This window comes from Ischnura elegans, chromosome 5 (assembly GCF_921293095.1).
Source record: "Ischnura elegans chromosome 5, ioIscEleg1.1, whole genome shotgun sequence".
In the NCBI taxonomy this organism is placed as follows: domain Eukaryota; kingdom Metazoa; phylum Arthropoda; class Insecta; order Odonata; family Coenagrionidae; genus Ischnura; species Ischnura elegans.
This window is the reverse complement of record NC_060250.1, coordinates 83212999-83229099: the sequence shown is the minus strand read 5'-3', so window position 1 is coordinate 83229099 and position 16101 is coordinate 83212999. Positions and strand designations below refer to the sequence as shown.

The window sequence follows — 16101 nt, the reverse complement described above, 5'->3', positions numbered from 1 at the left end:
CCAAAAATGTACATTATAAATATTTTGTGTGAATATTTACTAAATAAGACTTAAATCTGTGAGGATTAACATTGCAAAGTGATGAATTTGAAAGATCACATCATCATAAGTATAAATTTCGGTCAACTGCCCCTATTAAAACTTGTTCCTCTGTGAAATACGAATCGCTCTGCCGTTATCGGAATGACGCGAGTGGCGACTTTTGTACACACATTTAAATGTGCGGTGGGTGACATCACATCTCCAATGACCGGCCGGAGAATCATTTATTATAATATTCGTGGTATAATTATCCAATGAAGCAACCAGACAGATGAGCCACCACCACGAATATTACAAAAGAGGATCCTCAAGTCGGCCTCCAAATGTGTTGTCAACGACCGCGCATTGAAGTGGGTTTACAGAAGTCGCCATTCGTGTCGCTGACGGGCGAATGGATCCGAGTAACACGGGGAAATATGGCATAATTAGTGATATCAACCAAAATTTACAAACATGATGATGTGATTTATCAAATTAATATCTCTTCAATGCTATTCCTCGCATTTGCAATAACCGTGCTGAAAAATATTTGAAAAAAGTGGATCGCAATGCACTCATATCTGCGCCGCGAACATGTTTAAAAACTGATCAAAACGCGACGGAACTGGCAACTGAAATCAGCCCCCTATTGGATGAAATTCGGCCTACTCTATGCAGTTCCCTTGGCCACCAAGTTGAAGGGCGCTGCGCTGGTCAGAATGACGCCGCGAGATGGCGCGGAGGAGTGAAAGCGAGACGTAAAAAAAAGGAAACAAAGGAGGAGTCGATCCCTCTTCACAACGCGGGCGCCGCGCTTTCCTCCGCGCGAACAACCGGGGGTCCCTCGTGGGCGATATATCTCCACCGAGACGGAAATTGCCACGATTGCATCTGACGAACGGAAACATAAACGCGGAGCGTGCGAGCTCGCTGTTGGTGTGACCGTAAATAATTCCCCACCCGCAATTTTAAGGCCGGAGGGCAGCTTTCGTTCGAACGCTCGTCGGGATGAACAGATGCATATCTCTACGCATGGGCAGGAATGAGTAGAATAAGGAGGCAAGGCGAAAAAGTGCCCGTAACTGTCATAATTTCACGTTCAACGTTATAATTTTGTACTTAAGTTCAGTTTTGAATGAGTATGTCAGAAGGGCTAATACCACGGAGTCAGACTTCGTGTTCTCAGTCCTGAAAGCAATAAAAAAATCGCCAATTGTCTTGTATTGGAGAAGATAAAAAGGGAGGTTGAGGCCAAAGCGTACGCGTAACGGCCATATTCTGTAATTTCCATACTGGTGTTATTACCTCTGAAGCTAACTAAAACTCCTTAATTTTTGTTACTTAAGTTGTACATTTAATAAATGAGGAGTAAATAATGAAATTATTATTATTAAATTCTAACTCTACCATAAGGTCGTAGGAAATTAAGTTTCGAATGGAGTTTTGAAGAATGGCTAATAGTATGGTGTCTACTTCCGTATTCCGTCATAGACAAAATTGAAAAATCACCATTTGATGCGTAATTCTATATATTTTTATAACAGAAGTATATATGTACATACACTGCGCAAATGGATTTACTGGGCTTATCCCATAGGATTTTTAGGCTTGTAATACCTTTACACATTGGCAATAGTAAAACGAGAGATATCTATCAGTATATTTTGAGTACATGTTGTCACACACAGTCCAAAATCTGTCGATGAAAAAAAAAGAGTTCAAAGATACCGTCACATAGTACACGTCGATTGCGCTCCTGCTTTTCATTTAATCTCACCCCGGGATGCAGGATAGCCGAGGCATGTAGTTAGCCCCCAGTCTTTAATTTCCTCCCCTACCGACGCAACAACCTTCTCCCGTTATGTTGGAAGCATTCAAGGGGATGGCCGCTTCTCTCATCCATTGCGGGTTTACCGCCCGAAGAAAAGTGGTCCTCGGGTCTGACATACGTGGGTGTAAGGGAAAAGTAGGCTGGTGACGTCTCGGAGAGATAAGCTTGACGGGTAGCGACGCCTTCCCGTACAAAGTCAGCCAGGGGATGGAAACGATTGTTATGCTTGCCGCGGTAGGATGATGGCGAGTCCTTCCGTGAATGTCATGCTGAGAGTACTAAGCAGAAAATATAAAATAATATGCATTCCTTATGGAAGTTTATGCGGTATTGCACATAAGACGATTTTGGGGCAATAAAGGGTGCTATGATCATACGAATGATCATGTTTAATGATGATGTGAATGAAATCATTCGCCGGGTATAACGGAAAAATTCGCGCGTGAAGCGTCATGCGCATGATCATTCAATGAAAACTCGAACATGCTCTATTTTTGATCGCATGATCCCGTGAATGTTCGCAGTGCGAATTATTTCATTTGCATGATCATTCAGCATGACCATTCACCTAGTATAGCGGCCTTAAGAGTTGGTTTTTTAGTCTCTGCTTAGCCCTAATCGTAAGATGATACAACCTTCAGCTTTATTTGGTAGTGGTTCAAAGTTCTGGTTAGTTTAAAGTCTGATATTATACAGAAGTTAACCAAAACTTTCAACCACTCCTAGTTAAAGTTAAATCCTGTGCCATCTTATGGTTAGCATTAACCTGACATTATCATATCGGCCCTAAGCCTTTGGTTTGGAAATTCATTTCTAAGCTATACCCATTGCCAGGCAGAACGCTATGTGCTGATTCTCCCATGAACTCCTTTTCCTTACCCATCTCTCTACCTGACAACCCTATTCTGAGTACTTATGGGGCGCAAGCTTTTACTAGGACCGTATTTTCGGAAGACCGAGCATAAAATATGTTTAAATGTCAACACACATAAAATTCCCGACTATTCCCTACTAGTAGACACCTCAATGTTTTTTATAAGGGTATCAATTTTCATTTAAATGCAATTTGCAACAATTATACAAACAGTTAAGAAAAAAATCGTTCCGCTAAAATTATAAGTATTAAATATTAAAATTATTAAAGTTAAAAATAATTAATAATAAGCAATTAATAACACCAAAAATATTGAAAGGAAAAACACCATTTGTCATGAATATTGGTTACAAATATTTCAGGCCCATTTAAGAGAGGATATATTTCATGATCCTTGGTGAATCAATAATGAAACTTGTTGATCGATTTTACCCATAAACTTTGCACAAGGAGAATGGATGTCTGGGTTTATTCCACCATCTTAGAAACGACTGTCACGTCCAATCTCCACAACCGTGAGTTTTCAGACAAACCGCAACAGCTACACTGGAAGATCGCCATGCAACCCGAGCCTCTTCGGCTGCTGGTACCTTAGCGTGAAACAGTCGGTGGTTAACTTGACGAAGAGGGAGGGAAATAGCGACTTAGGAAATAAAACACGACGACGCCGTCTATGATAACCGTCAACGCCACGCTGCGAATTAATAGCCATGCCTGATAGTGAAATTGGGCATACAAACTCAATCTCAAAACATTTCATGAACGGAAGGCAAAGAAAGTCAGAACTTACACCCACTCTAGCCCTATATTCCGTGTTTACTCGTGCAGTCCACACCCTCGTAATTCTGCGCATTCCATTTAAGGCATTCACGAGTGGAAAAAAACGAGATGAAAATTCTGCAAAAATTTCACAGATAAAAATATCTTTCGCCTTTACCGGGATTCGAATCCGGAACCGCCGATTACCACTCCATTGCTTTAGCTTCGGGGGATCCGGGTTCTAATTCTGGTCATGGTGAATGATTTTTTTATCCGTGAAATTTCCGTGCAATTTGTGCATAGCGGGTGGCTCCATAAAGTTATGACCGTGGCTAGTCCCGGTGTAAAAAAATTGACATTCGCCCCAAAAGGATTAACTTTTTGTCATTCCCAAACTTTACGTCTTTAAAAACATGTGATGTTGAAGTTAATTCCATAACGAAAAGAGTATAGTCTTTTTCCATGTAAGAACCGCGTGCAATCAGAAATTCCCATTCCGCTGGCCGCAGTAGCGGCATGGTTGACTACTCTCAAAATTGACGGAAGGAAACGGGCAAGAATATCAACTGCATGAGCTTTTCACCATCTAATGTACGGACTTTCCAATCGGTTAAACAAGTCTATTATATGCTGATTTTCAAGTAATGACACTATGAAAACATGTTATTGCACTCCGTAATGTTAGTACACCCCCCCATCATTTTCGAATGGAGTGAAGCATATGCAGTAGGATATACATTCCCGTTTCTTGGGAAAGCGTAGTGAAGCTACTACCCCAGAAATCTCCGTAAATAATGACTTGATTACATCATTTTATATTAAGTTGGTTTACATACCATGAAATAATCAGAACACCTTTCCCTACGCTCCTTAACGTTATAACACCCTCACATCATTTGTAAATGAAATGTTGCATATGCAGTAGGATACAAATACCCGATTCGTTGGGAGCGCATCGTGCTCCAAAAATCTGCAGAAATAGTGACTAATTTTCAAAATATTAAAACGCAGAAGAAGAGAATGCCTTGAACCCGTAAATTCCAAAAGTACCTGATATATATATCTTACATTTTCAGTGAAGGCCAGCTGATTGACGAAACGCGAGAACTTTTTCCAGATGTTTGTGAATGTCTAGCAAGTTAATTGTAAGAGAGGACAACTCTGTCCTAAATTCGCTTGTATAATAAAGACAAATTATTATTATTATCATTTGTTTCGGCGGTAACATGCACGCTCCGAGGATTTATCTCACGCCATAGACAACTGCATGAGATACTGATACTATTTCTTTAAGAAAACGTGGCATAACTTTATCGCATCGACTTAACGTAATTAAACGAAAAATCTTTGTAATTCCACACGAATATAATTTGAATGAAGTTTCGACGTGACACGTCATCATCTGGCGTCATCTATGAACTGTGATTGATTAATGTGGAATTACAAAGTGTTTCACATTTAATAATATTACGTAATTTTTAAAGGAATACCACTTTCCTGCTAGCTTTGTTAAACCTACACCTTGAGCAGTATGCAGCGAAAGTCAGCACCTCATAAGGTTACGGAATACGGCTATCTAAAGGTCTCATCTCACTTGAAAAGGCTTTAAAAAAGTTGGTAGCCTTGGCCACTGAAATGGGGTGCGCGCTCCTTCTCAGGAGAAAAAATATTTTCCGAACAGAAGTTCAAATTTTCAATGACGCCCTCGCGACTCATGAGGCACTAACACTTCACTGCAGCGGTACTGTACTTTAAAAATAGAGGTTTCCTTGAATTGTCGGTGAAAAAAGGGAGTTTTAAAAAATTCTGCACCATGACGGCATCAATCGATCAATATATAGTGAGAAGAAGGTCGAAAGCCAACTTACCCAAGCACGAGGCTGGAGGAACGGTGTCGATGAGAAGCTGCAGGGATCCAAGCACAGCGAAGAAAATAAATGAGGGTAGGCCTTTTTTCCTAGGAGACCCAGCTGAAATGAAAAGAATGAGAAGGTCATGACCACTCTATCGAGAGGGGGAAATGACGAGAGCAATTGGAATATTTGCGGTGGTGCCGCAATGATTCATTAACTCATTTTCTAATTAATGTCAATTTAATACACACTAACATCGTTTTCTATGCAACTTCAATACTTTTCACCATAGTGCTCCATTAAAATAAAATGTAAAATTTGTGCGTAAGTTTCCGCGGTGATGCTCATGATGACTGCCAAATTCCGTGTTCTCGGAAAAACGCGGCTGGAGAACCCGAACTTTGGTAGCCATCAAAAGTAATATGTATACTTAATAATGTTTTACCTAATAATGTTTACTTGAGTAACCAATAATCCAAACAATAACACTCAAATAATTGCACTAAAACGGGATGAAATGAGATTAAAATTGAATATAACGTTCATACAATCGCTTTTTATATGTAAGATATGATAAATGGAGTCATTGCTATTTGAGTAAATTTAGCATAGTTTTGCCTAAATAATTTTCTTCTTTAATATATGCTTCACAAAAGACGATGCCATTCGTCGCAAAAATATTCAAATATTTATACTAAACATAAAAATGTGCCGTTTTCTGAGAAGTATATTTTTGCCAGAAGAGAATATTCCAAAACATTACTTATCGTGGACGAATGCTACCAGAGAATATGTTATATTTACCCGCTCGAGTTTTTCCATCGCGTTTTAATGTTTAACTTAATATTTTTTTTAAAGTAAAAAACATCTGAGTTATATAACATCTGATATTCATATCGGAACAATTACTTGCCTAATGCGTCTCACAACCATTTAATCGGATGCACGTCGTGGCCCACTTGGTAGACCGTTCGACTGCTGACCGAAGGATGTCAGATTCGTATGCTGGATAAAACTTCCACACACCCTGCACATAAGTTCTATAGGTAAGGCAATGCTCAGGAAAAGCAACTGACCCCTGTATCCTGAATGTGCGACTTTAACATACCTGTCTAGGGTGACTTCTACACTCACCTATCCAAACCATTCTACACTACTGGTCGAATCACTGAATGATTAGTGGAATAATTCATCCCTTCGGTCTTTACTCACCATTGTACTACGCAAACAAATAAGATGTTCAACCAGCTATAATATTTACCTCCATTTGCGTTAGGAGCAGAATTTTATCCCCATAATTACATAAATATTCATTACGTACTTATCGCATCGCTTTATTCAGGAGGTTGCACAGAGAAACGATGCCAGTGTTATTTTCTGTCATGACGATTACCAAATATGCATTCGCTTTTAAATGTACTTCATCGACCGAAGTCTACATAAAACACGCTATCCGCAAACACCGGTAGTTTTAGGTGAATTGTGGTTGAACCATCCATTATAAAAAAAAACATCTTACAAGTTCCATAAAAATTTCCATTTAGTTCCATAACTGAAATTACTGAATCGAATATGATGCTCTTTACACAGTACGATTTATCATATAATTAAAACTCCTGCTCTTCACAGGAGTACTTACCTTTCTTCAGAGTTCTTAGCAAATAATTGCAGTAACTGATGCAAAATCACGATTATTTACATCAAAATGGCGCTACATTCGGATCAAATAGCTGCAAAAAGTTTTTCCCGAATAAATTTAATGATTGAATAATATCCACAATCTGGGAACCGTAAATTTTACTTTTAACCAAGAAATATGTCTCCTATGAACGCAAAACCTTTTTTCAAAAACATATGAAAAAAATAGTGTTATGCATCGTGTAGTCGCACCCCTACCTCGATAATGCATCCACAAAAAAGAATATTATGGAGCACTTACAAACAAATGATGCTCCTGCATCGTTAGTAAGCCACAGTTTACAGGGATTACTGGCGACTATTTTTTTTATCCTTCCCTCTGCGCACGTGGACTAGTTGTTCCATGCAGTATACTTCCCTGAATAGAACGAACCAGTGTCTCGTGGCTCTAACCGTCCCGTTCCACTGACCCAATGTGCACGCCCAATTTGAATCGATGGTCGAAAGCCGAACGATAGAACAACACGGGGGGTTGAAAAGTGCATGCACAAAAAAATATGCACAATACCTGAACAGCGGGGCAGGTAGAGTGTTTTTGCCGTTCAAAGGATTCCATTCGGGGGGGCTTTCTCAGCGCGCGTAGCAAAAGGCCCCGGGACGAAAATAAAACGACGGGCCTCCCGTTAAGCTTGCATGTTTTCCGGTCCGGAGAGTTTTTGCTTTCGGTGGCCGACTGCGTCTTTTGATTCCCATCGCAGATTGGAGAACGAAATAAAAGAATCCTGAACCAATGAACGGATTCGGGAAAACCGTCTCCAGATATTCAAAGTAGAAAAAAATATTTATTTATGATTTTTTAGATTGGACATCAAAAATCCAATGAACGTGAGTTATTTCCAATATTTCATCCTTTTACCAGCAGGTTTGAAAGATAAATAGCAAACGACCAGGAGAAGAGTGAAAATTGAAGCCAAGCTCGTACATGATCATATTTTTAAGCACAAAAATACATGTTATTTTTTCAAAAGATTTTTTAATAAATTTATTTCCCATCGGGATACCAATAGTAGTTCTTCCTTTGGTTAAAATTTGGACACAACTAATCACTTCACTACTACAGTTGTAGCTCAATGCATCAAATTTTTATCAGCAGAAACTGGCAAACTGAAACGCACCTAACAATTATGTTGAAGACGAAAGAACGATTTCGAGGAAATAATATTAAAATTTTAATTGAAATGATGAAATGATACCGCGGTTTACTTTTTATCTGTATTCCACGAATAATATTTTTGGCAATATGAATTCGCTAACATTTCCGATGACTACATTTCTCATGGTCAAATGCACTAGCCATCAAAATCTTTAAAAGAGCCAGAATCAAGCTCTGACTCCGATCCCTTCAAACTTATTTGTACTCAAATGGTTGAGACAGTAACAAGAATAAAGAAGTCATAAATATTAGCGAAAAAAACACCAAAAATAGATCAGAACACTGGCACGTTTAGAAAATTCTCGTAAAAAGTGAATATTCGTCTAAAAACAAGTTACATTTCACCCTGAATTGGAACCCGAACCCTAGTATGAACCCGATTGGATTGAACCGAACTGTATTGAACCCGAATTGGGATGTTTTGAAGTCAATCCAATACACCAAATCGGTCCCGCTAGTCTTCAATACACCAACTGCACATTATTACACACCCTGCACTTTCTAAAGCAGCTACGTAAAGAGTAATATCATAACTCATACCCCGGTAAAAACATCGTGGCCACAGAGATCAGATGGTGGGAAGGTTAGCACGTACGGTGTGATATAATTACCGCAGATGATCCTCCAGAGCCAACAGGCGTGAAATTAACTCCGAAGGTGGAGCATTATAGGCGACACTTGTGCAAGAGGTCAGGTGAAACGATGCTGGACCACCAGAGAAGGAGGAAACACGTCGTGCTGTTCATATACCTGGAAACACTAAATGTTGTCGTCATATCGCGTGGCTCATTGGTTCCAAACAGGTAACATTGAAGTAAGCGGGCCAATGAGGCTGAAATTAAAGCATGGAAGGATCACCTTCATTCCCACCCATACAACGCTTCAGTAATATCATTCCTCATCGCCTTGCTAAAAAATAAATTCCAGGGATCATATAAATTGAGATGGGAAAAAATCCCGCTATTCGATCCCCGGTCCAGATGATACCTCTACCATATTAACAAATAAAATGTGCACCTACGTTCGCGTGGCAAGATTATAGTAAGGAATGAAATCAGTTGGGGTCCAATAAGGTTGAGTGCTTAAGAACACATTAATTACTTCATCAAGCTAATGCATTTATCCGATATAATCAACATAGATAAATTTCAAGAACCTCGTTCACGATGAACTGTTTCATTTCACCAGTTGAATAATCCGGAGGATCTCATGGACCACCGTTTGGGAACCAATGCTCTTAACAAAATATACATCTGTGCAGTATTTTTCGAAATGGAATTACCAAATATTTAAAAGAGCGATAACTTTGGCAGCGCAGCATTCGAAAACTGACACCAGCAATCAAATTACGAGACACCATGATTTATTCCGAAACCCTGATTAGGATAAGAAAAAAATAGCAGAATAAAACCAAAAACGTATAAAAACAGAATCTTAGAATTTGTTGACCTCAGCCCTTCGTAAATTTATAGAGGGTCAATTTCCTCGAAACGACATTGAGCAGCCCTGTGGATGAGCCCTAAGTAGCAGCTCGAAACGTCGGCAGAAATGGAGTTTCTAACCCGGTGGGAATCCAGAGATAAGTTTACCCATAAATTTCGCCGGGAAAGCATCAAACCTTTTTTCTTCGTATCCCTCCTTCACATGAAAATTCTTTTTTCATCCCATTGGTTCTTTTTTTTCTGCGTCCTTCTTGACCAGGTATCTACATTGGTGTTCCTCAGGAGACTTCTCCTTTCATATTTTCCGCCGTTATATTTCCCGCGTGGGCCTGAAGGCAAGGTATATGCACTGTGATTCTTTAGATTACGAGGCTCGACTTCTTTTCTTTCGGGACTTCTTTTTCCACAAATTGCGTTTCTTCTGCAATTCTTCTGTATACTTCTTCATTTTTCATCCCATCTGTCCATTTGATCTTCAACCTCAACCTAGTCCCGAATACTAATGAATACCTCAAAAAAGTTATGCTGGAAGCTTGAACTATCCACCTGTGTGAGATGCTAAGAGTATACACCATATTCATTCAAAATATTATAAATGTGGGTTGCTTATCATGGGCTGAATCGACCATATGTAACCGTAGACATTGTCTTACTTAAGCATATTGCCTTCACATATTTTTCGATCATAGTTAACTATGCACGAATTATAGGTACATGTGATATTAAATCAATGATAATAAAGATTGCAAATGCCCATTTAGTTAGCTCACCTTATGCGCAAGAAATTTTATGAAATTAAAAGAAAAAGAATCAATCAAAAGAAAGCATTATTGAGGAGGGTGGAATCATTCATGATTGGTCAGTGATATTTATTTTGGAGTATACGATCAAATATTCATGAGCTCTCCTCCACTGCGTCATATTTGGTTGCACGAGTCTGAAAAATCGTATGCTGCATCATGAATTCTTCACCATGCCCTTAATTTTGAATACATAAACTCACAAAAATACAAAGCGCCAAAATATCGATATGTGCCGTCAGACCTATAAACCGCCAAAGAAAAATGCCACTCTATCAGAGTCATATCATCCCGGAAATTGGTACAAAGAGGAAAGTCAACAGATGGGAATGCCTGTAGAAATATGAAAACAAGAAAGACATTTCAAAACTTAAAAATACTCTTCAAGCTTGACTAAATTATTTCCATAATATATATTTAGAAACTACCACGAAGGCATCTAATACAAAGGAATTACTTACATTATCAAATTCCTAATGCCACTTATTACGAAAAATCTCCTTCGATTACTGCCTCAAAATTTTTAAATTATTTGCCTCGAAACGTAAAAGACGAAATTTCCATTTCTACATTTTTAAATAGTCATTGACCCACTAACTTCAAAGCAAAGTTTAGCCGAATTTACTTTACAAATTACAGCGCTTAAATATATATATCATGCATGACTCTAATCAATGCAGATCGTACTAGATAACGAACACCTTCCATATTGTCATTATCTGAAAACTTGAAATATTTTTCCTATTATTATTTTAACCATTATATCTGTGACACATTCCATGAATTGATCTGCTATTTGATGAGCCAAGTTCCAAATATTTTCTAGTGGAAGTTGCTTCAAAGGTCCCAGACAATAGTAAATATATATCCAATTAGAGAACGAGAATTTGTAAGGAGTATCGATCGTGGTAGGTATTAGGATTATGAACATCAATTTAGCTCAAATTTGAAACATATTCCAAATATCTATCACGAGCAAAAATCTAGCCAAAAACTATGTAGCTGAATGTTGCACCCCAAAACAATTACACATGAGGCCAGAGAATATTTCGAAAGAATAAAAAAAATAACTTATATTAGTGACTTAAGAGTATTATTTTATTAATATCTGGAAAATGCATTTGGTTATAGATTCTTAACAAGTCAAGTATTAGTACAACTATTTACACGTCAATGCAAGATGTCAAACTTAAGATTCATTGCTCCAAATTCAATTCGGGGAAAATTTATTCAGGAAAATGATAAGGCTATCCTCATAACTTTAACCAAAATTCCAAATTCAAAAAACCGAACCCAGACGTTCACCATTAGAACTACTCACGAGTAGGTAATATCAATAAGCACCGTAATTCCTTAGCATCACCCAAAACTAAAAATATAACGCCATTAATATGATACAATGGGATGAAGTACATTTCTGATCTAATCTACGCTAGCAAGTACCTACGGCTCACAAAAAAGGTAAACATACAGTGCCCTTGAACTAAGAAAAAATAAATACTTCTTTAAAAAAAAACTTAAAAAAGCACGCTTTTATTTCGCTTGGAACAAGTAATTAAAAAAATATTTCAAAAAATGGAATAAAAAGTAAAAAATAAATTTTTATATGAGTAGTTCAAAGAACCTGGGTAAACCATAATATTTTCACTAATAAATTTTTGAGATGATAATTCAAAGAACCTGGGTAATCTATAATGTTTTCACTAAAAATAAAAGCGTGGGGGCTTCACCATATGGTGTCATCAGGTGTGTTCTAGATATAAAATGTAATAGAAATTTAGTGGAGAAGTATTTTTATGCAATGGAGTAATATGTTATGGTGAGGCCCCCACGCTTTTGTTTTTAGTGAAAACATTATAGTTTACCCAGGTTCTTTGAATTATCATTTCAAAAATTTATTAGTGAAAATATTATGGATTACCCAGGTTCTTTGAACTATTCATATAAAAATTTATTTTCTACTTTTTAGTCTTCACATCTTGCAATCGTATACTTGACCACTTTCATAAGTTTTGTTTAACTGTAAAAGCCCACCTCGTTAGTTACTGATTTATCAGTTAACAGGTCCACCAGCGAGAAGGTGAGGTTTGGCACGTGATGTGAGAGGCTTTGAGCAGCAATGCTTCGAAATTGAGCAGAAATGCTTCAATTTTTTCGAAAAATCCGCCATGTTGAAATTCCATATTTAAAATTAATATGTTTATAATGATCAAAATACACACTTTAGATGTTCGAAAGTGGTAAAATATTGTATTGTCACCGGGAATACGACTTCCTGTAAAGTTTCAGATCGATTGGAAGTCGGAAAGTGGTCGAATTTTCGATTGCAAGATTTGAACTAAACATATAAACAAACAGACACAGTGAGTTAAATAAAAGCGTGTAAAAAAACCCAAATACTTTGCATTACCCAAACACTGAAAAGACTACTAAAGCTCCTACACTTTATGGGCTTGATATCCGAGTTTGGGGTATGGTTTCAAAATGAGTATGAAACTACGGCGCTAGTCGAGGTAACCGCCTGGAATCTCTTGTTCGTACGACCGAGCCAACCAGGCGAGCCTAGCAAGTTCCACTTCAAATTTGAAAGGGCTCCTGTTACGTGGGTTAAAACGCGTAATTTGCGAACTGATGTTACAAAGGAAGAGGATCAAAACTGGGTAATCTCGGTCCAGAGATGAGGCAAGTTTCAACAGCTACACGACATGAAATTTTTATATAAAACATAATCGATGGGTATACCTGATTAGAGGAGGAGGTTGAATTAAAATATATATAAGTTGCTGTGATACGACGCCAAAAGTATGCCAAAAATGTTATTAATGAACCAACTTAATTCATAGAGATGCTGAAACAAGTCTACACCACACTGTAGAGGAACTCAAGCCTTCTGTTCGGCATATTTGGACTTTCTTCCTCATGAGAGAAAAAATAATATGAGTAATACCAGGGGACCCTCAGTAGGCGAATAGTAGGGCCGAATTTTAAACGACGCTGTTTTGGAAATATTCCGATACTTCATGGAAAATTCCAGTAAACTAGATCATCAAACCGTATCCTATTCAGAGATCGCTACCTCTCTTTGATTGTTAGCCCAACATTCAGTAACAGGAATCAAATTTCCACTCGAAATGACCTTCACCGCAACTAATCAACCAATTCCTCGGCAGGAATCAGCGAAACAGCTGACACGGAAAGGTTGAGAGGAGAATAGTAGATGATCATTGGATTTAGAATATATTCTATTTTCCTTACCACGAGATAAAATATTTCATATATAATGCATATACTAAACACGTAAAAACAGGTCTCTATCTTCAATAGTATTCCCGTAGTTGATTGTTAGAAAAAAAGGCGAAAACAGCCCACAAACCTCCCAAAAATGCCCATAAAAATCTGGAAAAATCAGGCATTATTATAACAAAGTGATACAGAATTCTCGTGCAAAATAAACACCGTATTATCAGATTTACTGAATGATTACATCTTAAATAAATAAAATAATTTCAAATATAAGTGCATCGATCGCAATATGTGCGATCATATTTTTTCAACCTTGGCCGCAAGCACACTACCTTTTGCCTATTCCAAGTCTGAGACTAGAACCTCCTCTATACGTCTCCGAGAGCACAAATACCCACGAATGAAATATGAACAAATTAAATTTTCGGTTTCTGAGCATGAGACTATTATTAAAATTCAAAATCCGAGATCATGTGATGGTGGAACTAGCTAACAGTACGGCAAGCTAATCATTTAAGAAAAATAAAAATTATCGTTACATACACAAATCTGCCACTACAATGTAGCAAGATGTAGCGGATATTCGGTGGAATTTGGGGAATTTATCGCTTCCTTTTGGGATATTATTTATTTTGATTGCACATTTTACCCATATTACATTAAAGTTTCACGTATACGGAGATGCGTAATAATTTTAATCAAATCTATTCACACATATATTATGGGACAACTTCGTAGCCAAATTAGCGCTTGACTCCTGATCAAGAGGGCCCCTGTTCAAACCCTGGGTTAAGTCAACGGAAACCTCAAAACGATGAGCGAGATGGCCCAGAAAAAGGAACTGGGCCCCCTAAACTGAATGTGGAATATTAAAACACCTGTTGCACAGCTCAAGTACAGATCTATCAAAATAAACCTGCTTGTATCACTGATTAATTCATCTGCTCCATCAACTATACCCATTACCAATGAATAAATTGAGGTTAGGGATTCCAATGTTTTTCACATCTTTTGCATACTGCTCGGCCATCTTGAGCGCTCTTGTGCCCTGAAACAGCTCCACGGTTCACGACTGATAACGCCGGGTCATCGCGTAAAAGCAATTCCTCATCCAAGACCATACGAACGAATACTACAAAAGAGGATCCTCAAGTCGGCCTCTATATGTGTTGTCCCCCAACGCACATTTAAATGGGTTTACTATGAAGACACCACTCGTATCGCTGACGGATCAAGTGACCCGTGTTTCACGGGGAAATATGGTGTAATTAGTAGTATTAACCTAGATTTATGCATATGATGATGTGATCTATCAAATTCATAACTTCTCAATGCTATTCCTCGCAATTAAGAGAATTATACAGTCCCATAGGTCGTGTGTCATTTTTTACCTCTAATTATAATGATTTCTCCTCGAGCAATATTCATGAAAATGGCATACTTATAGGAAAAGGTCCGAAGTTTTGTTAAGTGCAAGCAAAATTTTACAATTCTGACCTTTTGACCTCACAATGTAATGCAAACTACTGAAAAACAAAGGATCGCGTTGCACTCACAACCAAGCCGCGGATATTTTTGAAAACCAATTAAATTGCGACCGAAGTGGCAACAGAAATCAGCCTTCTTAGAGATGGAATCGGGCCTCCTCTATGTGTTATCCTTTACCAAGCGATTCACTTCCAAACTCCCTCGTTGACAACTCCAAAGTAACACACACGTACTGATCCAATGCAAGCTCTAACGCAGGAAGCTTTCCCGATACCCGGAGTCGCCCCCGTTACATTCCCACTATCCTTCCGGTCTAGAACGAGAAAGAGCACTGAACTGGTCCCCATGACTACCAGACGGCCGGGATTGAATGACCCGTAACTCCCTTCAAGGAGTTGGAACTCGGAAGTGCAAAATGGGCATCGATTCCTTTTCATTGGCGCTGAAAAACGGCATTAACCTATACCAAATATTAATTTACATTCCGTGCCTATATACACTCGCGTCATGCTTAGATTTCTCGATAAATCAAAGGCAGATACCTAACAGAGTGACAGGGATACTATCATCTTAGAACCGTCCTATATTTCCAATTAAGACAAATATGATAATATATGGAATGGAATGTATACACATAGATTATATTTAAAGATGATATATGATTAAACATGAAATATTTATAGATAGATTTTATTGAAATTCAGATACTTATATTCCGCGAGTGTTTAATATAAAATATAAAAAATATTCAATCAAAACATAAAACAAAAATTGTATTTCTCTAAGAGAAAATTTTGCTGCAAATGGCTTACGGCTGGTGTCCTAACATCTTCCGCGATATGCCTACTGAGGCGGTTTAAGGGGTAGCATGAAAATACACACAAAATTCCGACAACCCACGGATCCTTTGAGAGCAAGGAACAATAGATACAGTAGGAA

General features: G+C 38.0%; 1 protein-coding gene across 2 annotated transcripts in view; it reads right to left on the bottom strand.

Moving 5' to 3' along the window:
* The window catches only part of LOC124159129 (beta-1,3-glucosyltransferase), a 230620-nt gene that overhangs the window by 157622 nt on the left and 56897 nt on the right, over positions 1-16101 (bottom strand). For both annotated transcript variants that reach the window (XM_046534702.1, XM_046534704.1), the window contains exon 3: positions 5354-5455. In XM_046534702.1, coding sequence (XP_046390658.1) covers positions 5354-5455 — 102 coding nt within the window. The remainder of the gene's footprint in view (positions 1-5353; positions 5456-16101) is intronic.